General features: G+C 40.5%; 1 protein-coding gene across 3 annotated transcripts in view; it reads left to right on the top strand.

Moving 5' to 3' along the window:
- The window catches only part of ATP8A2 (ATPase phospholipid transporting 8A2), a 335578-nt gene that overhangs the window by 79222 nt on the left and 230453 nt on the right, over positions 1–25903 (top strand). For all 3 annotated transcript variants that reach the window (XM_061374620.1, XM_061374621.1, XM_061374622.1), the window contains 8 exons: positions 4439–4544; positions 5861–5943; positions 7576–7625; positions 8616–8685; positions 10392–10476; positions 11762–11901; positions 15166–15304; positions 21381–21445. In XM_061374620.1, coding sequence (XP_061230604.1) covers positions 4439–4544; positions 5861–5943; positions 7576–7625; positions 8616–8685; positions 10392–10476; positions 11762–11901; positions 15166–15304; positions 21381–21445 — 738 coding nt within the window. The remainder of the gene's footprint in view (positions 1–4438; positions 4545–5860; positions 5944–7575; positions 7626–8615; positions 8686–10391; positions 10477–11761; positions 11902–15165; positions 15305–21380; positions 21446–25903) is intronic.

The raw sequence follows: 25903 nt of genomic DNA, 5'->3' as shown, positions 1-25903 counted from the left end.
TGTCTGTAGCAAAATGTGTCACATTTATGCAAAGGAGGAAGCTCATTGTTGTGTTATGTCTTAATATCCTACTGCCCGTTCACTTAAAAACCTGTCAGTTCTGTTCATCTGGAAATACAGTGAATGGAGGCACTGATCTAATGCTGCTGCAAATAAAAAGGGAATTGCATGTCACATTATTTATTCAGCTTCCTTGTAACTTTATCAGGCTGTGAACAGTTGGCAGAATAATGCAGTTTGTCTTCAGAGTGAGGAGGCCCAGATAAGGACATGTGACAAATGTGCAGAGATATAGTTCTGCAGAGCACAGATTATTCCCCAAAAGGCTGAGTTTTGACTTGGTGTCTTGTTTCTTCCAAATAAGGGGGAGCATGAAGGGATGAAAACTTGTGATGCAGCTTCCTGACTAGTGGTCTGTGCCCTGGCTGATAATGGATAATGCGATGCCACCTAGGTAGGGAACTTTGCTTTCAGTGTAGATAATGCTTTGTTAGGTAATCTGGGAACTGCTTCCAGAAATATGATACTGTGTCCCAATGAGGTTGTAGTTCTAAAGTTGTCAGGGGCAGCGTGCAAAGCAAGTTTAGCCAGTGGGGTACCTTGCTGGTGTAGATGGTTGTATACCAGGTGCTTCATGGGTATTTGAAAAAGAGAGAAGCAATAGCTTTCACCCAGAGCTCTTGGCACACAGGGAAGAAAAGTAGGGGGAGAATGAGCTGCCTGTGAACAGCTGAACAAGAGAGTAAAATGTTCAAACTTTGTTCCTGCAGCAGATAAATGGAAAAGGAAAAAATAGGGGGTGGGAAGAAACAGAGCTGAGCTTAACTAATGAGCAGGCAAGGAATGTCTCGAAGACCATCAGTAAGAGTCTGAGTACTAAAATGGCAGAAATGTGCTTTAGAAGAGGAAAGAAGATAAGCAATAAAGCAGAATCAGTTAACCTGTGGGAATCCTGTTTTGTGCTGGGGTTCAACTTGGCATGTTGCAGGGGGTATATCACCACAGAAGCCACTGATGAATTTTCTGTTCACAGCTCTGAAGCAGGAATTTGAATGCTCCGTTGTGATTCATGCCAGTGCAACAAATATTATGTCAGTGCTGGAACAATATAGAAAGGAAACAAGTGACAGCTGTGTGGAGGAGCTGACACGATCGGCTGGGCCTCTGGTGATCCGTTGCTATAGAATTGGAAGACTGCCATGTAATACATTGTGAGCTGTGAAAATACCAAGACAGCAACAAATTACATTGCTGGCTTGAAAGCAGAAATACATATACATAGGAAGGATTAAAATCTGACATTACCGGAGAAAGGTTGTTTCCAGCTGATAGAGCACATAGTATTAAAGTGTGTTAAGGGGCTAGTCAAATAAGCATAAGAACAACATCAAAGGTCTGTAGCAGTGGATGCTGAAAGGAGAATCTGGCAGGCTGTCCATTTTGGGATGGAGATAGTTTTCATTTCTTTCACTGGAAATAACGGAGCAGCAGTAACCTCCTGACCAGGAATTTGCTGTGGACATTTCACATGCTACTCCAGTTATATTGCATCTGTTCACTTTCTTAACACGGCCTCTGCGCTCCAGCAGGTCAAAAATCTGTGGCTGCTGCTGTTTTAGTGGTGTGCGACCACACAATTCAGAAGTTTCAGTATGCAAAGATAAAGGGCCTGTGTAAAACTGTTATCTCAAAGATGTTACTGACAGAGTACATGGAGTAAAACAAGAAATAAGTATTGGATCTTCACTCTTCTTGTTAAACTCTTTTCCTGAAGTGATTGCTTCTTTGTTTACACATGTTAATGCAGCATCTGCTAGATGATGTTGTTTTGTGGCTTGCATAATAACTTACTTCCTACTAATTAAATCTAACTATTGCCAGTGCATCCTTGTTGTACAAGTGTGTACTCTATGGGCACCATATTGGAGAAAAAAAACCCCAACAAAACAAACAAACCCAAAAAAAATCAAGTGTTTTTCCGTATTCTTGGTCCTGTCCCTGAAATAGGATCTGGGACAGGACAAAGCTTTGAGTTTATTTCTGTTGCGTGGATTGGTTGGGAAGAAAAGCAATAACATGTCTGAGAGCCAGTTGTGAATGCTGCTGGCCTAATTGTGAGAAGTTGCATTTTCCAGGCCCCTTTAAGTGGGAAGTGGAGGGGGTTTTAATGTCTCGGTAGTTCTGTGTGATTAAAGGGTTCTAAAAAATAACTCTGCTGCATTTCAGATAATAATGCTGCATATACTCTTAGAAAAATACTTATAATCCAGGTCTCTTACCTCAGAGGATTTTTGGTGGCATGTGGTTTTAACTTGAAAAAGTTTAATTTAGACATCATAGCCTTTCTGTTGTGAAACACCAGCAGGTTAAATGATGTAGAAGCATCTTTTAACTGTTTAAGAAAACTTTGATCCTGTTTTTATTAGTATCTTATGTTCTCCATCTGATCATGGTTTTAATATTGCAATAGCAGGGTTTTGGCCCAACCTTGTTCTAACAGCTTGTGCAATGCTCTTGATCTTTTGAGTGTTCTGTTAAGACAGAGTATGTATGAAATATGCTATGCTAATGAAAACTTTTGGGAACTAGATGATATTTCATGTGCAAAACCTCCGAGTTCGTGAAGTCAGCTAAGGCTTTCTGCAAAGGTAGAGCTGTGAAGTTCACGTCTGACTCAGTCACTGAGCAAACGGCTGATGTGACGGAAGATATGGGTGCCACCAACTGTGGATGCTACTGATATAGCAGAGTTGGTGAAGGGGAGCATGTGTTCACTTCAGCTGTTTCAGGCAAGCGCCTTAAAGGTTTGTGTGAACTGTGGATGAAAGTAGTATGGCAGCTTGTGAGCTGGACAGCTGAGTACCACTTCTGACTGCTGGGAGACTAGAAATGCCATGCGAGAAGCAGGGGTGGAAAGGAGGGAAGAATGAGATGAGAGACTCCAAGTCGCTGTAGCTGCCTGAATTTGCAGATCAGAGGCTTGATATTTAAGTGCCATACTATCTTTACTGAGTTGTAGACCCAGTGTGTCTTTAAGCACTTGGGGTTGGCTGGCAACTGCATTCTGTGAACAATGTTTTATATCATGTGTTCTCATGATGCTGAATGTGTAGGGACCATTGATCAAATTTCTGCTTGGCTAGATGATGTATTCCTGTGGAAGAACACATGATGTTGCCTTCTGTTGCCTAATCAGCTGTCGTTAGCTCTGGATATTCATCACAAATTGTGCAGTTGAAGTGATTTTAGTTCTGGTGAGGTTACTGTCAATCTATTAAAAGTTGTTGTGGAAGCCACCAAAGTAATATTTCCTGTTGCTTCATCAGCATCTTGCAGCAGACAAATCTGCATATGTGAAGCTTCTTGAGTTGTTACAAAACTGATGTTTTTGTATTTGGGTGTGGGGAGTGGGGAAATGATCTGGCTTCCCAGCTCTCTGCAACTTAGAATCATAGAATACTTAGGGTTGGAAAGGACCTTAAGATCATCTAGTTCCAACCCCTCTGCCATGGGCAGGGAGACCTCACACTAAACCACCTTACCCAAGCCTTCGTCCAACCTGGCCTTGAACACTGCCAGGGATGGAGCATTCACATCCTCCCTGGGCAACCCATTCCAGCACCTCACCGCCCTTATGGTAAAGAACTTCCTCCTTATATCCAATCTAAACTTCCCCTGTTTAAGTTTTAACCCGTTACCCCTTGTCCTATCACTACCGTCCCTAATGAAGAGTCCCTCCCCAGCATCCCTATAGGCCCCCTTCAGATACTGGAAGGCTGCTATGAGATCTCCATGCAGCCTTCTCTTCTCCAGGCTGAACAGCCCCAACTTTCTCAGCCTGTCTTCATATAGGAGGTGCTCCAGTCCCCTGATCATCCTCGTGGCCCTCCTCTGGACTTGTTCCAACAGTTTCATGTCCTTTTTATGTTGAGGACACCAGAACTGTACACAGTACTCCAAGTGAGGTCTCATGAGAGCAGAGTAGAGGGGCAGGATCACCTCCTTCAACCTGCTGGTCACGCTCCTTTTGGTGCAACCCAGGATACAGTTGGCTTTCTGGGCTGCAAGCGCACACTGAAGCCGGCTCATGTTCATTTTCTCATCGACCAGCACCCCCAAGTCCTTCTCCGCAGGGCTGCTCTGAATCTCTTCTCTGCCCAACCTGTAGCTGTGCCTGGGATTGCTCCGACCCATGATAAAAATAAGTGAAATGGCTAATGAGAAAAATGAGATTTTTATCATTAGCATTCTAGTTAATTAAAGCTGGCCCTTAACTCTGCTCTATTGATGTTCTGGGACCAGGATAACTGCTATAAATAGAGAACAATTGGTTTGTTTTTTTTTTTTTTTTGTCTGGGGCACTGAAGTTGTTTTTGGTTAGTGAACAGCTGTCTCTGTGTGTGTGATCTAAACCTGACTCTCCTGATGTCCTGTCTAGCCCACAGCTGTGCACATACAGGAGTTCCTCACTCTGCTGGCAGTGTGTCACACTGTTGTTCCTGAGAGACAAGGAAATAAAATAATCTACCAGGCCTCCTCTCCAGGTTGGTTGTTTTCTTTTTTTGGAAGGAATGGAGTGAGACTTAGAAGTAGGTAGAAGGAAGGTCCAGAAATTTCTGTAAAGGTCACTGATTTTGAAAGCATGATGTCCTCTGTGATGCTTGCAGTAGATCTGGCATCTTCTGTCATCAGTGCATGCTGCTTTTGAATGCCCCCTACAAAAACATTAAGTACATGATGTTTTTGTAGACCTAGGTCAGGCTATGATCTTTCTGTGTTCATGAGACCTTTTACTCTGGCCTTTCTGCAGGGGTGAGAAGCAAAAGTAAAACTTCCAGTGTGTACAGCTGATCTATGGAAGTATGGATTTGTTTCTGCATGAGCAGTTACTTTATCTGGCATGACTGTGAACTATTTTTCTTGTTCCTAGTAGCTTCCCATCTTGGTTTAAGCAGGTACAGGGTGCTGATATGCTGGTACATGACACCGTACATCCAAGAGCAGGATACTGACTGTATTCAGGCCTGCCCTTTTCCCATTTCTTCCTTGTTTTGGGTAGCACAGAGGTATTGAAGGAGGTAAATGTGGAACAGCAGGGCCCTGCTCCCCATCAGATTTCTCTTTAACTGAGGTTGTTTCTGCAATTGTAGTGATGTGTTGAATAGTGAAGCAGCATCACTTTTTATACTTCAGAGTGCCTGAAGAGTGGGGTGAGGAGCCTGTGTAAGGCACCTGTGGTCACTCACAGTGTTGGTGAACTGCAGGGAGACTAAAGGAGCTGTAGAGGTGTTATGTTTGCATGAATTGGCACTGAATATATCTATATGGGGGTTATCCCTAATGCTGCTTGCTTCTTCATGAGGCTGTTTAATTGTCTACTAGAGCTAGAAGTGTTTGCTCTGGTTTCAGTTGGTTTTTGAGCTCCTAATGACACTGCCCCAGTTCAGTCTCCATAAGACAATGTTATAGTTCTATAGCACTTGAACTTAGTACCTTTACAGCAGGAAATGGATTAAATGCATGTTGTAAGAATTTAGAGTAACGTAGTTTTGACCCTGGTTTCAGAACAAGTATTTCCCCTTTTTCATGTGTCCACAACAGTGGAATTCAATGCTTCAGTAATTCAGGATGTTTTATGCAGATTATGAAGCTTGTGTAGTTGGTATTGCATGGCTTTTGTAGGACTGCAATGTGAACATTCTTGTGGAAGTGTGTGCAGAGCTACTCTAACAGCCCTACGGATGGGAGAGTATGGGGAAAAGGGGATTTCTGTGTTTTGGCATTGTGGCATATTTAAGTATGGGCTTTGCAGATGTCTTCTACATACTATAGTAATCTTAAGAATTTCTTGTATTGGCAGATGAAGGGGCCTTGGTGAAAGGAGCAAAAAAACTTGGTTATGTTTTCACAGGACGGACTCCACATTCTGTTATCATTGATGCTGTAAGTAGTAAATATGTGCAGCATGGGCTTCTAAGCTCAGGCAGAGCATAAGTTCTGGTGAGTTTGCTTTTACAGAGCCTTTAAGATGCTATGTGGCATCCCAGGCTTCTTCAGACTGGGAAAAGCTGTGTTACTCTGTTTTTAGATGCAAAGTTCGTTGCCCTTCTGCATGGCATGGGCAATAGGAACTTGCAAGCTTATGTAGGCAATGACAGCAGTTGTGCCTGAGGAATATTCCTGTTGTCTGGGAAACACAGATGAGAACACTCACATTAGAAGGAAATTCATGTGTGTAGAGATTTTCTGACTTACCTTTAATGGTTACTGTGCTTTGAAATATTTGAGTTCTTGTCTGAAAATGGAATTTTTCTTCTCAGCAAGATACTCTGTAGAAGATGTGTCTGCTTAACAAGATCTGTATGTGGAGGTGTGTAATTAATGAATTAGAGCTGATGCAGGCAGTCTCAAACTCGTGGGGCCCCATTCTGACTGAATTTGCAGTCCAAGCTAAAGTGACTCCTGATTTACACAGGTGCAGCTTAGTAGGATGCTTATTAAGAATAATGGATATATTTTTGTCCTTCTGCTCAGGTGCATTCACTTTCAAGTTTCTTGGTACACTGCCAGGCAAAGCACTTAAAACACAGCTTTCTAGGGCTTGTCACAAACTTTTAGCAGCTTCTCAGCAAACTGCTGCTTAATTTAAGAGGAAGAGCTTAGGATAAGCAGCATCGTCTAGAGCTATCTAGGCTCTTCTCTGCAGGAGAACCAGGCCCACGAGACCTAGTTTTATACTCCTCATACATACCAAGTTGGGAGCATGGTCAGTCTATAGGCAGTGATATAAATTTCCACTCTCAGATTCATGTCTTGTTGCCTACATCAGTGGCAGTACATGTAGCATGGGTTGGAGATGACTTTTGATCTTGGTTATTGCTGAGTTGGTATGTACCTTGTAGAACATTGTTGCAATTAGGCTTTGACAATGTATTACAGATACCACTGGAGTTCTGAGACTCCAGTAACTCCTACTGCTTCTTCCATCTGCTCTACAACAGGAATGACAAAGACAAGGTGTTTCAAAATCCTTTTCTTTCCTCAGGTTGCTCATCAACTCCAACAAAAAGTTGTTGACAATAACATGAATTTATCCTTAGTAAACCACTTTATTTTTGCCACAAAACATATAATCTAATATGCTTGTAAATTCAAGTAAAAGAAATAGTAAAGCAGTTCAGACAAAGGTTATTATTGTAATACCAAATCTGCATGGCATGTTTATTCTAAGTTGGAACAGTGCTCACAGTCTGTAGCATGTCTGTTAGGTGTTAAGAAGAAAATATGCAGATAAACTTTCAGAGCATGCTTATCGTTCTGGAGTAAAATGGTAGTTCCTTGAAATGGTGTAAAAACAGTAAATGGAGGGTGCCACAGTACTAGGCATTCAAGTAAGATTAGAATACCTTCATTAAATAGGGGTCTACATTACTTTTGCCAGGAGAGGGAGCTATTACTACGTTTTATTTACGCTTGGATGTATTAAAAAGGTTGCGCTTAGCTGCCTTACATGTTAGCACGTGTAAGAATGTACTGCAAATTATATTTATTACAGTGTTTGCTTTTTTTTTGTAGCTGGGAAAAGAAAAAACTTTTGAAATTCTTAACGTGCTAGAGTTTTCCAGGTAAGTTTTCCTCTAATATAATAAATGCAGGGCAACAAGAAAACTATTTTGTAAATATTATTGAGAATAAAAACATTCAGCTGATGCAGTAGAAGAGCTGAACTTCCTTACCTTTTTTTTTGCCCTTCCTCATTTACAATATAGGACCAATACAGAGCTCCTTACAAACTGGCAGCTGTTGTCATGTGAGCATGGAACTCTTCCCTGCCACTGCAGCTCTTCTGGCATCCTGAGAAGTTGCTGCCCTGGAAGTGTTATTCCATGCCTCATTGGTTTCCTGGTGTGTCACTTGTGTATTTCAAGAACTTACTTTGAGACTGAGATTGCACTTCTGCAGTGCTTCTGTAAATTACTTGCGTTTGAGTAGGTGGAATCTACGACTGAAGGGCTTTTTGGTGCCTCTTTAAGAACCACTCCAGATATGAAAAACTAAACCTTTAAAGCACTCCTAGCTTGTTAGACTAGGCAGGATGGGCACTGCTTGGCCAGCAAGAATCTTTGTGTGATGAATAAGGCCCCTAAATTACTGGAGATGATGGAAAGTGCTTTCTGTTTGTCAGCTGATAAAGTTTTGCCAGTTTAGGTAGTGGTAGTCAGCTGGCTTTTGTGATTTATTTATTGATTTATTTATTTTCCTACCATTTCTGTGGCTTAATGACTTGAAGTCTTATTCTCTGTTGTCTTTGAGTTGGCTGGTTCTGCTCTAAAGGAGTATATAAAAATAAGTCAGAGAAGATTTGGGTAGGCAGCTGTTCTTGTGTCCTGGCTTGCTTTGAAGGGTGCTTGCCAATGGGAGCAATAGGGCTGAAGCCTGAAGTGGGCAATTTGGTATTTCTCTTTGCTGTCAAGGATTGTGGGGTCTCAAGTTATTACTGTTACATCTCACCTGATCTCAGATGTACTAGACACATCTGAGAAAAATCTCTGGCTAGAACAATACTTGCTGTCCATTGCTATGACTAACAGGAGCAAATGCTTTTTCTTCAATAGCAACAGGAAGAGGATGTCAGTGATTGTTCGAACTCCATCAGGAAAGCTACGTCTCTACTGCAAAGGGGCTGTAAGTAATTAAGTCACCTACTGGAGAAGTAACACTACTAGTTATTGGTTTAGCAGCTGTGGCTGTTGCTGGCATTTCATGTCTTATACGTAGTACCTGTTAGCTTGCTGTTTAGGTTGAAGTGATTTAAAAGACTGCTCATTCCTCCTCTGACTCGCTTTGCAGGTAGGAAGATTGTTGGGCTTCCTACTACCCAGTTGAAATCCTGAAACTGATGGGAGCAGTGCCCTTTAATTAATCAAAGTTAGTATTTCACAAGGCTGCACAGCAGCAGTTCAGGAGCTAGACTAAAGACCGTTTGGATCTGTAATGCTAAAATCTGTTCTCAAGTGGCTCTTGATCTAGCTCTCTTGCATCTCTTGCACCTGCTGTAATTTGTCACCATGACTTGCACCATGGTGTTCTTCTGTCCTCACTGACAAAAGCAATAACTTACCAAAGTGCAAAGGCTGCAAAACTAGCATTGGCCACAGCCAGAGAGTGGTTTGAATTTCAATGCTTTTGTAACCAGATCTGAATTTTGTAAAGATCCGCTTTACTTGAATTTGTCTGGATATATTTGTCTGGGTGCACTGCTCTGTTGCTTCAGTTGCACTCTTGATTTGATAAAGATGTGCTGGCTTCATGCTGGTCTGGTAGAGTGGATTAAGCCCATTGCCTTTGTACAGTATTTTGAAGTTGTACATCTAGTAGGACTGTACAGATCTGCAATTGCTTGTTGCTCATATTATACCTGAGCTCGCATTCCTTCTTGAAGAAGGAAGGGGTGGAGAACATGGGAATTTATAGTAAAAAAAACTTATGCTGTCTTCCATATGAGCAGTCTCAGATGTCTTAAAAGAGCAAAAGGGTTGTAGTAATTGGTGTAACCGGGTGTTGTGGATGCAGCAGAACATACAAGACAAAACTCACCTAAACTCTAAGTTAACTGCCTATTCCATATGAACTCTTCCCCATTCTGATAGTCATCTCCTGTCCTGTCACTTCCATAATAAATTGCTTGTTTTGTATGCCTATCTGTAATCAATGATAGATGTAGGCATGTTTAGTCAAGAGTACATGTTTGAGCAAAAGTAGGGTTTCCGTATCTTGTGTATGTGTAGCACCCTGTTCTGACAGTTTCAGAATAACATCCAGAGACTCCAGACATGTAGGTGATGGTGCTGTGTTTTGATTGCCTCTGTTATCTGGGCTATTTCAGTTGCCCTTTGATATAGTGATGAAGGAAGGATATTTCTAAGAGGATTTTGTCATAGAACCTGATCAGTGCTTCTGCCTTCTATTTTTGAACATCAGTGGCAATCTTTCCCAGAAAGGACTGCAAGAAGCAATTCTTCATGGGACTACAATGTATCCTGGATAAGATCACGCACTTGCGTTTTCTGGAAATCAATGTATCTTCTTCAGAAAAGAGTGTTCTGTACTACCCAGTAATGGAGACCCCTTTATGGAAAGAGGGGAGGAGGGAGGCAGAGCATACTTCTGTCCCCATTATTGAAAGTGGATGCAGTATCTTTGCCACTGGGCACAATCCAGATGGCTTACTCAAAACAGGGTCCCTAAAACCTGAACATAATACTTGCAAATATAGTCTTGGGTTTAGGTATCAGCAAGTCCACTCAAGTTATTTCACTTGAGCTCATAAATACCCAAATAGAAACTTCATTTGTAGACTTACTCTGTTGTAATGAATTTGGTTTTAATAGGATAATGTGATTTTTGAGAGGCTTTCAAAAGATTCCGAGTATATGGAGCAAACACTGTGTCATCTTGAATACTTCGCAACAGAAGGTAAGAGAAGCAGCATGTCATGGGAATTCAACTTAGCAAACTCCTTGCAGCATGTTCTACGTTGTTTAACCTTTGCAATGCTGAGTAAGATGGTTATGAAGATAAATTAAGAAGTGACGTGTAATCAGCAAATTAAGAACTTTGCGATAACTTTAACCCTGAAAGTTTGTGCCCTGTTTTTTGTGCAATTTCAGTAGGAAAGTAGAATTTGGAAGGAAAAGATGGGGTGCTGGGTGCCTGTGATGAAGGGCATGGGTGTGAGTTGTATTGCTCAGGATACTTCCATTACACTGGATTTAGAGATGTTTTTACCAGTGTAAAAGGCACAAAGTCCCTGGCTTCATGAAGCAGAGAGATAACCTGAACAAGTTGAGAAGCGTGGAAGACCCAGACATCAAAAATGATCTGAAATGGTCTGTAAGGCCTTTAAGAACTGATGTAACACCTCTGTTCAAACAGAAGTACTTGGCTTTGTTCCCTTTTCTGCAGTAGCATAAGATACTTTTGTTATAGCAAAACCATGGACCAGTGATTTCCCTCTTAAATCTGTAAACATTATTCAGCTTTAATTAGTAATTTCTCTGCAGACTCCTATGTTCTCAGTGATGAAACTTTAATACTTTATGGCACACACTCCTTTCTGCTTGACTCATACCAGAGGAAGAAAGAATCATTACCTCTGCATGTTTATTTTTTCCAGTGGCCTAATAAAATGGCTTTTGTACTTCATGGGCCTTATTATCTAGTCCTTTGTGCATGTGTAACTCCCATTATTAATGTGAGTTACATGCATACACCGTAGGAGGAAACAGTCTTTTTACAAGGAAATGTGGGCTGTGCAGTGTGTTTGACTAAGTAATACTTCCAGTTACAATATGTAGCTGTTTGTTTTGGTTTTTTTTTAATTTATCTTTAAAGATACATGAAAGACAAGCTTGCTTTCATAGCTAAACTATAAAAAGATTAAAGATGACACTTTTGTTGCTCCAGTATGGCTAGATTACAATACTTAAAATCAGGGAGAAGCTTGTGGCCCTTAGCTTCTCTTGGTTTACACCAACATCAGTAACCTAAATGAGCCAGGCTTTTGGATTACATTTGTGAGAATTCAAATGCCTTCAACATGTGCAGGGAAAATTTATGGAATCCTGAGTTTAACAATGCGTGTTAAAAGCTCCTGTTGTTCTGGTGAGAGGATTAGAATTTAGTGCTCATTAGGGCATTAATGATTTGCTGATAGTCAGTTTAATTCCACTGTGTGTAATGGCTGTTTTCTCTTTTGTAGGTCTGAGGACTTTGTGCATTGCTTATGCAGATCTGTCAGAAAACTCTTATAGAGAGTGGCTGAATGTCTACAATGAGACCAGTACAGTTCTGAAAGATAGAGCTCAGAAGATGGAGGAATGCTATGAGATTATTGAAAAGGTAATACACATACTTATTTTTTATCAGATTCCCTTACAGATATCTCTTCTCATGGAATTTGGGCTTTATACAGTGAACCAGTTATCTTACAAGAACCTGGAAAGGTGTTCTTAGTTGGCAACCTGCTCAGACCATTGACCTCTCAAGTTTTAATTTGTAAGTCTGAGACCAAGTTATGTATAAAAGGTCATTGTTCCTCAAACTCTTTTCTCATTATTTTTGTCTTGTGTAACAGTGATATAACTTGAAAAAGATAACATACAAAATCACTATGTTGCTCCAAGTTCCCATATGCTAGTGTATACAGAGAAATTTGTTCCTTTTCATATATCAGCTCAGTTCAGGTTTCCTGAAGGCTGTTGCAGACTCTGTAGAGTCTAGAGAGTAACAAAACAGAGTGCTCACTTACCCCTGTAGTCTCACGGCCTGGAAAAAAAGGTGAAAAACTGCTCTTCATGCAAGTTGTAGAACGCATAATTGTGGAAGGCAAAAGTAGGTGTTGGAGAGCCAGTTTGAAACTCTAATCCCACTCCCACACTAAATGAAATGGTAAAATGTCAACACTAGGGGCCAGTGTTTCTTTGATATTTATTGGTCTTCCTGCTTTCTGAAATGCTGGTAGTCACTTCTCAGCTACACTTGTTCATGCTCTTTCTCCTTGTGCCGGTTATTTCACTCATATAGTGGCTTCTTTAAAACACTCTTTGAATTTCAATTTCTTTTTTTTTAATATTAAGAATACAACTTAAGTTCTGGAGCGCTGTTGTTTATTGAAGTTAGTTGGGACAGAAGACGAAAGGAGATTAAGACTAGGAAGGCAGCTAACTTTCATAGGGTTACGGAAAAACTCCAAGAACTCTTTAAGTAACAGCTGAAGGTCGGATCTTGTTTTTCAGATTAGTGCCTGAAGTCATCTTTTGTGTTGGCCAGTGTGGTTGTCTAATCCTTGGCTCTGTAGGTTTGCATAACTTATTTCAGCTTTCTGCTTCCTGCACTATGCTCTTGTGCACTTCTGTTTTCATTGAGGTGAGAAGTGAACATAGCTTGCTTCTCTTACTTTAAAATGTGCTCTCAAGCCTTAGATAACTTTTGGCCATTTATCTTCTGCCTCTTTTCACAATTTAAAATCTTGGAAAAATTGAACCCATGAATGGGTTGTATGATTGGAATTTTGGAATTTGTGCCATATTGGTAGGAAATATCCACTGTATTCCTTTTGTGTTAATGTTTGCTTGCTGGTCATACCGAAGAGCAGGAAATTGCCCTTTTTTTTTTTTTTCCCATTTCTTAGAGCTGGTATTTCCCTGAGTTAAATTCTCTGGTCTACAGGCACTTCTTTCCAGATCGTAAACTGGCCTGTGGCAATAACAAAATACAACGTATTTTAATAGGCTGATTTTTATTTTTTTTTTTCATTGAAGGGATCAAATGAGAGTAGGAGAGCTACTTTGCCAGTCTGAGTGTTGATTACTGGATCATAGAACAGGTGTACATGTGGAGACAAACATGAATGGGCTTCCTTCCCCACCTACGCACTGGCTGAAAGGGCTTCAGCAGGCGCAATAGTAACTCTCCTGCTTGGGTAGCCCAGCCATGCTGATCCCTGTGCTGTTGTGTTTAACTGCTTAAAAACTGACTTTGGGAATAAAAGACAATCTGCAATTGCATGCTTGGATTTAATTTGATACCTTCAAATGTTGTTGGCATTGATAAAAGCAAACTTTTTTGTATAGCCAAGAGGCTCTAGGGTACTAAAGTAAATTCTTCGACCTTTACCAACTGAATATCTCACAATAAAGCTTAAGCTTTGTCAACACCTGTAACTTATGTCAGCTAACATATTTGTATAAATAACAGCTTCCCTTTCTGTTCTTTATGCATGCATAGGTGCATACAAGTGGGAGTTGCAAATAATGCCCTCTTCATAGAAACACAGAATGATTTGGGTTGAAAGGGACCTTGAAGCTCATCTAGTGCCAATCCCCCACCATGAGCAGGGACACCTTCCACTAGATCAGACTGCTCAAAGCCCAATCCAGCCTGGCTTGAAAACTGCCAGGAATGGGGCAGCCACAACTTCTGTGGACAACCTGTTCCAGTGTCTCCCAGTTTTCACTGTAAAAAATCACTTCTTCGTGTCCAATCTAAACCTTTGCTCTTTCAGTTTAAAGATGTTCCCTGTTGTTCTGCCACTGCAGGCTGCAGTATGAAGTCCCTCTCAGTCTTTCTAATAAGTTCTCCTTATATATAGGAAAGCCACAGTAAGGTCTACCTGAATGAAGCCTTTTTTTCTCCAGGATGAACAACGTCAAGTCTCTTAAATGCTTCTGTTTGCTTTGTCTGTTTTCACTTGAATAACTGTAATCCCTACAAAGAATAGAAGCTGATAACTTGTTCTATGCAATTCCTGAAGTGAAACAGTATAACTAAACTCAATTTGTATCAATTTCTTTTAAATTTAAGTCTTTACAAGTTGAAGGAATCATTAATATGCCTTTAAAGTTAAAATCTGCTGAGTAGATTGTGCCTTTTGAGGATGTTTATTTCTTAGGTATTTTTGTCTGCTTGACTTTCTTTTTCTTACTGTAACACAGCCAAATCTCTTTAAGCAATTGCTTTAGAATTGCATAAGAACACGGCAAACTCTGTAATATTACGTTTGTTGTATAAGACATGTTTTTCTGGTAGACATCTGTATCTAGATTAGAGATACTTGGACTGATTAATGTTCATACCACATGTATTACATAAATGTAGTGATTATATCCATAAATAGTTGCAATAATTTTTGCTTTGAGTGATTGTATCCCGTCTGTATGTACATTTTATGGGAGGGAAATGAGTTTAAATGATGTGATGCCAGGTGACTTTTGTTTTGTGAGCTTAGGAAATGTATAAACTGAGAGCACTCATCATGTTGCTATGGTGATTAGTGAATGCTCCAGTATATATGTTCATCCATACGCTAGCTTGGGAGTTGTATAACTTCAATTAATTGCTCTTGAAACATTGCCATCTTTCTGATCAGAAACACTCCATTCCATTCTGTACCCCTTGAAATGTGAATTGTATGCAGAGGAAGTAGAATAGCCACACCAGAAATTTACTGTAGTGTGTATTACTTGTCAAAATCCTGTATTAGCAACGAGGTGCAACATGCTGTCTTTAATTCCTTTTAGAGTGTGTTCTAGAAGAGGTTTATTTTAAGAAAACCATCCCTCAAATTCTGGTGGTTTTTTTTTTGTTTGTTTGTTTTTTCACCAGGATTTACTGCTTCTTGGAGCTACAGCCATTGAAGACCGCCTGCAAGCAGGTGTTCCAGAAACAATAGCTACACTAATAAAGGCAGAAATTAAGATATGGATTCTGACAGGTGACAAGCAGGAAACAGCTCTCAACATAGGTATTCCCCTCTTTCTGGTTACTCGGAATTTGTCTGACTAGATTTTTTGTTTACTTCTCAAAACTGAACCAAGTTTCATGTATCTTCCAATGCTGAAGGTGTGCCAAGAGGTGAAATAACTTGCTGAACTGATAGGGTTGTAGTAGAATTAAGGTGTGTGGTTTAAGTAGATGATTTAAAAGCAGTAGGCAGCTGGAGAGGAGGGAAGTATCATCTATTGAGAAATTAAAAAAATGTAGCTACACATTCTGGGCATAAACACCTCAAATGAGTTACTGACAGCAGCTAGCCTGAGCACAAGTAAATGAGCTTTGCAGTAACTGCTTGCTCTGAAGGCTGAGGGAGAGTAACTTCCAGCTTGCTATCATAAAAAAAAGTTTATGAAACAACTTGAAAGGAATAAGCATCTCCCTTACAATTTTTAAATTACCACTTTTAGTGTACAGTTTGGTAGTAAAACTCAAACTTAATTAGCTTCATGTTCAAGTTGCCTTGAAAGTACAAACATATGGCACCCTTCCAGTTTTTGTATATTACAGTTTTAATAGGTTACAAGCATTGAATTTAAAACCTAATCCACATGTATGTTTTATGCTTCAGGTATAAATATGCTACCTGGAGAGTAAAGTATTTTCAGTTTCTCATTGTGTGTGGAGGTTATGCTTATGGACTTGCTCGCTGCAAGGATATGCATATGTATTGAGGGATATTTGAACTCTTGGCAGCTGCATCAAGGAGTTTGAGTACTTTGTTTTTCCAGCTTCATCTCAATTCCTTGGCCTTGGTCATTTGTATGTTGTCTCTTGCATTCCTAACTTCTCTGAAGAGTAATGACTGACCTTGCTGTGGCGTGATTGAATGCCTTCTATTTAGTCATGTGCCAGCTCATAGTCCTGCAGGTGAAGAGAGTGTTTCTGATAAGCTTTAATTCAACCATTTGAACTCTCTACTTAAAGAAAGTAGGAGTTCTGGGCTCAGAAATGCCTTTTTAGTGTGAAATACAGTCTTCAGTTTTTATTCTAGAAACTGGAACTCTAGAAGGCTAACAGTTTTTCTGTATCTTCATCCTCTGTCAAAACAATCTGCAGAGCTTGGATCATCTTTGCCTTTCAGTGAGGCAAAAAAGAAATAGCAGATTTCAATTTACCATGATCCTGGTGCTCAGCAGGCTCCTGGAGAAGCAGAACTGGTTTGTTTCCAGCCAATAACTTTCTTAGTAAGATTTTTCTGGGAATGTGGGGCTGTTCAGCCTGGAGAAGAGAAGGCTGCATGGAGACCTCATAGCAGCCTTCCAGTATCTGAAGGGGGGCTACAGGGGTGCTGGGGAGGGACTCTTCATTAGGGACTGTAGTGATAGGACAAGGGGTAATGGGTTAAAACTTAGACAGGGGAAGTTTAGACTGGAAATAAGGAAGAAGTTCTTTCCTGTTAGGGTGGTGAGGCACTGGAATGGGTTGCCCAGGGAAGTTGTGAATGCTCCATCCCTGTGGTTTTTCAAGGCCGGGTTACACAGAGCCTTGGATATCATGGTTTAGTGTGAGGTGTCCCTGCCCATGGCAGGGGGGTTGGAACTTGATGATCTTAAGGTCCTTTCCAACCCTAACTATTCTATGATTCTATGTAGTTTTTACAGAACTGCATCCCTTCCTTGAACAAGAAATTAATCCCTACAGTTAGGCTAAGAGCTTACCCTACAGTATACATTCATAGCTATGAGTACTGCCTTGTAATCACAGACTGGTTTGAGTTGGAAGAGACCTTAAAGATCATCCAGTTCCAAACCTGGGGCCATGGGTAGGGACAGCCTGGACTTGAAAACTTTCAGGGATTGAGCATCCACAGCTTCCCTGGCAACCTGTTCCAGTGCCTCACCATCCTCACAGTGAAGAAATCTTTCCTGATATCTAATCTAAATCTACACTTTTTTGTTTTAAAGCCAGTCCTTGTAAAAAGTCATTGTCCAGATTTCTTTTAGGTCCCCTTTATATACTCAGGGCTCCCTGGAGCCTTCTCTTCTCAAGGCTGAACAAGCCCAGCTCTCTCAGCCTGTCTTCATAGGAGAGGTGCTTCTGCCCTCTGATTGTCTTTATGGCCTTCTCTAGACTCCCTCAAGCAGTCCATGTCCTTCTTGTGCTGGGGGTTGAGTGCACTCCAAGTATGGTCTCATGAGTCCTGAGAAAAGGGGGAGAATCACCTCCTTTGACTTGCTGGTCATGCTTCTTTTTCTGCAACCCAGCATACAGTTGGTTTTCTGGGCTGGAAGCGCACACTGCCAGCTCATGTTGAGCTTTTTGTCAACCAACATGTTTTTTACTAGACCAGATTGCTCAAAGCCCCATACAGTTTGACCTTGAATGGTTCCCTTGATGTGGCATCCACAACTCTTCTGAGCAACTTGTTCCAGTCCCACCATCCCCATTGTAACTTTTGTCCTTATGTCTGGTCTGAGCCCACTCTTTCAGTTTGAAGTGATGGCCCTTGATCTGCCACACAGGCCCTGATCAGTTTTTCCTTATTTGCCTGCTTTATATATTGAAAGGTCTCTGCAGAGCTTTCTCCAGGCTGAACAAACCCCAACTCTCTCAGCCTTTTCCTACAAGTGATATATTCCAGCCCTCTTATTGCTTTTGTGAACCTCCTGTGGATCTGCTCAAACAGGTCTATGTCTCTGTTTAAGCTGGGGACCCTAGAGCTGAATGCAGTACTCCAGGTGGGGTCTCACATCCAGTATTTCATGCTCCAATACCCCCAGGTACCTCTCTGAAGGGTCACTCAATCTATTCCCCAGTATGTACTTTACTGTGTTGTGACAAACCCAAATATGAGGTGCAGGTCCTTGCACTCGGCCTTTTTAAACTTCATGAGATTCTTGCAGGCCTACTTCTCAAGCTTGTCAGGGTTCCTCTGGATAGCATCCCTTCTCTCTAGGGTATCAACTGCACCATTCAGCTTGGTGTTACTGAGAGTGCAGTGAATCCCACTGTCTGTCATTGATGAAGATACTAAATGGTGGTGTTCCCATGATGACCTCTGAGGGACCCTACTCGTTACTGGTTTCCACTTGGACATTGAGCCATTGACTGTAACTCTTTGGATGCAGCTACTCAGCCAATTCCTTACCCATCTTACAGTCCATCCATCAAATCCATATCTTTACAATTCAGATGTAAGAGCACTTCTGTTACAGCAAACTAATTTTTTTCAGTGGAGGGAACTGAAGCAATACTAGCATGCTTGCCTGTATCCCTATGCAAAGTTTGAGTGGGGCTTATATGCTATCTCTAAACACAGAGGATAATCACTCTTGCCTCAGATGCCAGATTTTGTATGCCTGCAGTACGAATGTGCCTGTGGGCTATGATCTTGAACTCTGGTTCAAGCAGTCTTTCTCCCAGGACACTTGAAGGGAAGCAAGTCCCAGAAGTATCTGATTCATCTGCTTCATGGACTTTTAGCAGACTTTTAAATTAAAGAGCTACATACCAATTTACAGGTGTGGATTGACATTTTGTACCTGGCTTTGAAACAGTGGTTGATCTTACTCTACTGAGAAGTATTGACAGAAAATATGCCCTGATCTTGAAAAGTGTAGTTTTGCTTGCTGTGTCAGTACAGCCAGTAATAACTTATAGAGATATTTTGAAACTTTAAAATAGGACTGCAAATGTTGCTTACAGTTGCTGGTCACTTTGTACTAGTGCTATATTTTAACATATTCATAGTCTGGAAATTGTACATAATGCATAGATTTCCTATAAACTGTTGTTAGGCTTGACTTTATCTTCTTATTCCAATCTTGATCTCATTCCTGTTTAATGTGATGACAACATGTGAAGTGACTTCAACTGTAGGATTACTACTTCTGACTCTGTGATTTCCAAGATGCCCAGCAGAACTATTTTCCCCAGTTGTTTTTTTCCAGTTGCACTTGTTAAGTGGCATCTTGCTCGTTTTGGAAGGGGTAAAATGAAACACTGAGCAGTGGTTTGGAAATTTATAGCTTGCTGTTGCAGCTGCTGTTCCAGTCAAATGCTACCAGAAAATCCTTTTAAATTGGTTATACTGAATTTGTAACAACCTACTGCACAAGGCTGTTGCCATTCCCTGGGGAAAGGAATAACCCTGGCATATATGAAAGTTTTCAAGCTTGTAATATTTTTCTCCTCAGTAAAACTAAGGAAGCAGTTCTTGAGCCTGGGGTTAACTTGAAAATGGTAAATTGACTTTTCTCAGGTCAGTGTTTTGTCTATACCTGTTGAAGTTTTGTTACTTAGTTTTCTGTATTACCACCTAAGACTTGTTCACAGGCAGAATCAGAGGTTATCTGCAAAGCTTTCATGTTGTAAGCTTGCACCTCATTAGAATATATTTTATCTTTTTACCAACAGGCCTGTGCAAGTTGTGCTATTCTATATTCTCTAAAACAGAAAGTAAACCTCAGCATCTCAGCTTGCTAACACAAATAAGATGAAAATGCATCTGCAAGGTTGCACCTGATACTCGCATTCCACACAGCTGTGAATGAAAGCGAAACGAAACTTCTGTGGGTAATCAAACCTGCTGCCTTGAACGTGCCTGCCTATGGGATATAAGCGTGCCTTCCACAAAGGCAGATGAGGGATTTGCTTTCTTGCCAGAAGTGGTTTGTGCAGACACGTTAACCCTGGATTATACCTACAAAACTAGCCAATTATGAAAATTTCCATAGCCTGAGGAAGTGATTTGCATTGCAATTGATGAGTCTGTATGGACTTCCTAAGGAACTAAGGATACCACAGAAAATGAATTCACATCTCGGTTCTCTTGCTATTGTACAGAGAGAGACACTTAATCTTTTTACACTGACTGTGCTGTTCTGCTTTCGAAACTGCTGGCCTTGCATTGGTTCATCACAGGGATGTTAGTCTCATACTGCATTAAACTCTAGACACTATTTAAGAAGATTCCCTGACACCTCATTTTATTTTTCAGCCATTTCTTAAACTTGCTATGATTCATTTCTGTGCAAAAGCACAGTAGAAATATGAAATAATTCTATTGTGTTTCCTTTTCCTGTGTAACTTAGATGAGCAATGAAAGGCATGTGGTTCAAATAAATGAATTCACTGCTGTTTTGTGGAGCTCCACTGTGCTAATCCCAAGAGAACAGGCATGAGCTTTTAGGTAATGCAGTCTGGTCAGTCTGCGAGTTTGCATTTGTCTCTTACCATTAATTTGAGCTGGAATTGCACTGTTTATTCTGCAGATGCCAAGTATCTATAACCTGGATATGACTTTGTCTCATGTCAATGATAGTCATGTGGCAGAGGAACTGCCACTTTGGTGGCATTGAGTGGTACTGCAGTCACTGAATCAGAACAAAAATAAGAGGCTTCTTTTTCTGTCTTGTGAGTTTCTGCTTTGAATTTGGTGTCCTGGTAAATGCCCAGAACTGTCTTCCATGTGCTGCACCACACTGTGGCAACTTGCTCGTGTTTCATGTTGCAGTACTATACTAGGAATAATCTAGTACAATTATTTGATGCCTATAGGAGTTGGTAGGGGCTCTGTGTGTGTCATGGATCTGTAGTTTTTGATGGAGGACCTTCTACACTAGACTTAAGATCAAAACACTAATGCTTGTCTAACCCAACTCTGGGCTGAGGGGAGTGATAACACCAAATGATCCAATGTGCATGCTTCCCATAATGTGGCATAGGTGCAACTGTGCATTCAGATCTGTTCCTGTAATGTGGTGAAAGCAATTCTGCCTTCATGTAGATACCACCCCCCTCCCCCCTGTTTTGGTATACAAATACATGATTTTGCTGTAGGTCTATAGCCTATATTTACTGCATCTAGTTTGCATGGTGTTTTCTTTGGTTAAAACATCTGAAGTGATGTACTTGGAAATGCAGGAAATGCAGCTTGTGTTACTAGTAAAACTGGAGAGTGTGTCCTATACACCAATGCTTCAAATTGCCTGCCTGAAAGTAACTTGTAATCTGACCTAGAGATGCTTATCTTAAGTTTTAGCTAAACCTTAAATATTCTTCCAAAAAGTAAATCCTTGACTTTTTTTTTTTTCCTCTTGTAGGGTATTCTTGCAGACTCATTTCTCAGAGTATGTCTCTCATCCTGGTCAATGAGGATTCGCTAGATGTAAGTAAGCAAACCCTGGTGTAATTCTTGACAGAAGGAGGTGTTGTTTTCTCATTCTCTCACTTGTCACATCATCACTGTCACCCACATGGACCACTAGGAGTGGGTAATAGTAGGGCCTAATAGAGTAGGCAGCTTCTCAGCAGTATCTCTGATCCGAGGCCCCGGTAGGCAGCACACCTCCCTTGACACTGGGTCAGGCTGAGGGACAGTTTCCTCTTTATTTTTCAAAATAAAAACTAGGTCATAAGTAAGTGAAGGCTGGGTCATAGCTTGAGGGGAGTGCTTGCCCTGCCTGTGCCAAACTACTGTGCCCTGTTTGCTACCTCTGTAGTGAATATAATACAGAAGGTGCTGAGTAGTGCCAAACAGCTTCAACAGCTGCTTTTAAATTGTGATTTAGGTTAATTGGGTGAAAGGACCATGAAAGGGCAGGGTGAATAACAAAAGATAATGTAATGTGGGAACTAAACTGGGAGAAAACATTGTTGACCTAAGCATCTCTTCTCAATTTCCCACTTTCCCACAGCTTTACAAATGTGATAACTTAGTTAGGAGTGATAGGCAGGACTCCTGTGGAAAGAAATTCATCAAATAAATTAGAAGACACTACATATTCCTTTCCCTATCAAAAGGGGGGTAGGTAAATGTGATAGATCTACTCACCCACCTGATGAATCTTGAGTCCATTGTCCAGTTGCAGACTTATGTCTTCTGGGGCAGTGGGGGAGTATGGGAATGAACAGCAATCTCCTTATGTTTAGGAGAAGGAGACTAAAATCAAGTGAGGATTAGTAGGGCAAGCAATTATTTTCATAACTTCTAAGCTTTTTTGTAAGTAAATGTGGTACTGCTGTTCTGAGGTATTCTGTTAACTGCTTGAGAAGCAGAAACTGGGGGTCTGGAAAGCTGAATGCAGAACTATATATTTTTGCAGTGATACCCCAAAAATAAACTTAACTCTCTGAAGTTAAAACCCGAAGATAACTTTTAACTTCTAGAGAAAGTAGACTTGTTAAGTAGCTGTACTACAAATGAGAAAATGGGTAAAAAAGTAATAAACTGAGAAGCTGAATGGATTGAGCTGTCTAGGAAGATTTGAGATTGTATCAGTCTTCATGATATGGATTAAGATAAAGAGAAATTATAAAATCTCTGTTGGAAGTTTATTGGAAGTCTCTCCTCCTCTGTGTTGAAGTGTTGGCAGATTTATCTAATCAGCAGTCTGCAGTATGAACACCCATCACAGTTATATTGACAGATAGACCCCGTGATGGTAGAGGAGGTCCTTGGTCACATGTAAAACATATGAAACTATTACTGCAGTCTCCTGCTGTCTCTGTGCCAGAAAGCGCTTTGGCTGGAGAGATGGGGGTGTGGAGCCTGTTTTAAGACCCTTGAGGATTCTTATTTGTCTTTAAAGAGTGTGTGGTAATTGGAGACTTTCTGACTGCATGGAATACTGGCTGTTAAGATGGATCTGTTCCTCAAATAAGAACAGTTAGTCATACTCATAAAAGCATGAGAGGTCAAGGATGACACAATCAGTAACATGAGTTGTTTTGTGTGCATCTTGCCATGGCTTAGTCTAAGGACACTAGAATGATAAAACATTGGTTGTCACAGATTGAAACCCTTCCCTCCCCTCTTTTTGCCAGACTTCTGCCAACATAGAAAAAAATATGTAATCAGCTTTCTATCCAGCATACTTGAAAATTCCTAAATAAAAACCAAACTCTATAATCGTCTTTCCCCACTTGCTATCTCCAGTTATGTATCTGAATTAGGAGTTCTGTGGAATAAAGAGAGCACAGCAGCTGCTCATAATTTTTTAAGTAGGAATTGTAGTGTTGCTGATGGCACATGTTGAATTGAATGCCTTAACACCTTAACTGTGTCCTCAGCTGTGTAACTGTGTTAGTATCACAGTACACTTAAGGATTCCCTCTTGCATATAGAAGATACTTCACAGAACTCAATGCAAAACACTTACCTTGGTGATTTTCTGTTGTGTGGTGCTTGGTGCACATATGATATTGGTATGAGAATAGGGAGTGGGAAGAAATAATACAGGGGTTCCACCTGTGCATAGCAATATATCTTCCACACTTTCTAATTTTTGCTGATGCCTTCTGGTTTCCCTTTCATGAGCCGCAAATGTGAGCTAATACTCTAACTCTCTAAAAACCTAAGGCTGGTGTCTATCTTTCATGCCTTTCATTTGTATAGCTTTACTTCTTTGAAATAACATCACTTAAAGTTTTCTTTTCTGGTCCTGTAACTTTAGATAATTCAGAGTTGGGGATGACAAACTTTATCTCAGCTGTACATGCCTCTGGCAGAAGTTTTTAAGGATGGGGTCACAGCTGCTGTTGGGGTGATTTGAATTTGGAAAGTGATAGTTGTTGAACAACATCCCCTGAGCAAAGTTGAGAATTCACTTCAGACATATCGTGCATCAGTGTTCTTGGAGCATTTCAGCATTAAGTGTGGGTTTTATGCTTAAAATAACTTGTAAAATAAAATATAACTACACTTGATTCATGTTGAGAATACAGAGTCTTTAACAAGCCATTGGTTAGCGAATAAGTTTTAGCAAAAGCAGCAGATAAAATCGTATCTATTCTTGGTTTGCTCTGGGTAGACACTTGTACTTTGTGGAAGCTTTGTGGAATATTGGTATTGCATGTTCTGATTTTCCTCTGCTGCCCCCTCATCTGGAAGATGTTCCAATTTCATGGATGGAAGACTTTGGTGTTAGAATCCCGCTGTAAACTAAGGCAACAGTATTACAGGTTTTCCAGTAAACCACTTAAAAAAAGAAGGAGGATTTAGGGCAAAAAAAATAAATAATCTAGCAATAGAGAACCATGGCATGGTACATCAGCTCACCAAAACTCCTCTTTGATATACAGTTACTGGCCTTTTAAGTGAAGAAAATGGATGATTGTATGGTGCATAGTGAAGACATTTTTAATAATAAAGATGACTGTGATACTTTAGCTCAGGTAACATGTGTTTTTCCAAAAGAAGAGCACAGACTTGTGGAGCTTCTGACCTGGTAGCTCAAAAATGTTTTGTATTTCAACAGTCTTGTTTTCAAACCAAATTCAGTCTGTTGGGTTTATTTTTTTTGTGGGTTCCCCCCCTGCCCCCCCCAAATACTCTTACCACTGTTTTTAATGTAGAACTGAATTTTGCTAAGTCTACATATGAAATTCATACATGTTTTGTTAGTTGCCACTGGTGCTTGTAATTCTAAGGGAAGTGTAATTTAAGGAAAGTTACTTATTGTCAGTTTTTCAGTGTTGGATCTCTGTAGTAATACCTAGTTTGTATGTTGCACCTGTAACAGGAATTGTGACTTATGTTCAACTTAGCCTGAAGTCTATCAATCAAAGATTCTCACACTGAATTCCTGTAGCGTTATATTTAATTTATTCCATCTCTGAAATCCATTAATGCTAAAAATGAATTTTGACAAGATCCAAGTTTTGCTTAGAGCCTTTAAATATTGATACACTTTTTCCCTTTGTGCAGTCCCCGTGTGACTTTCCCCTTCACTTCTGCTCCTTGGCATGCAGCAGCGGGTGAGATGTGATCGATCAACTGCCTTGGCTTGTTTTTGAAAGCTCAATTTTTTTCTAAATCATGCACTTGAGGGAAAAATCAATCATTTGTGTTCTCTTCAGGGAGCTACAGGGAATAGAAAAGACTAATCCCTAGCTTGATTCAGCTGAATTCTGGATATTTACCATAATAATCTGCAAATTCTTATCCCTTATAGACTTAATTACCTACATACATATGCTTACTTGGGTTTTCTTTCCTTTTCCTAATAAAGCTTTTTCAAATGAAAATATTTTGAGCACAAGACTTTGAGGTAATTATTGGGTTTGGTTTCTGTTTAATTAAATTGGAACATGGTGAAGTCTTACTGTGCAGCTCTTAACCCAGACAAATTTCTTGTGTTGGCATCTCATAGAAGTTGAAGTGTGAGAACAGTGAGAGCTGAAGAAGGGAAATGGAATGATCAAGAGAGGTTTTGGAAAGCCTGAGATGAGAGTAGTGGATCTTGCAGCCAAGGACTGTTGGGTGTGTTCCTCATCTTCAGTCCTGTAGACAGGTGGCCTGGGAACTGTATCAATTGGTTACCAGTTTGGGTTGTAGTGGAAGGGGAAAATTACAGGCACCCAGGTCTGAACCTGTGGCTAGTATTTTGCTGTGAAGCAATTCTATTGCTATAAATGGAGTTATGCAGTGAATGTGTTCTGCAGAACTGACAGCGTGCCTGGACTGACAGTCATCATCCTGTAGAGCATGCTGATACGGAAGTAACAACAGGCTGATACTTGAGCAAAAGAACCCTCAGTGCCAGTCTCTCCTGATGATGATCTGACTAAAAGTATAAGCATAGAAACAGAAGCTGGCCTCCTTCACTTCTTTGCTTGCTCAGCT

This window comes from Neopsephotus bourkii, unplaced genomic scaffold (genome assembly GCF_033783945.1).
Source record: "Neopsephotus bourkii isolate Nb327-2 ecotype Australia unplaced genomic scaffold, CSIRO-AGI_Nbou_v1 NB_1638, whole genome shotgun sequence".
NCBI classification, from domain to species: Eukaryota; Metazoa; Chordata; class Aves; order Psittaciformes; family Psittacidae; genus Neopsephotus; species Neopsephotus bourkii.
The sequence above is the reverse complement of the archived record's forward strand: the minus strand, read 5'-3'. Positions and strand labels throughout refer to the sequence as shown.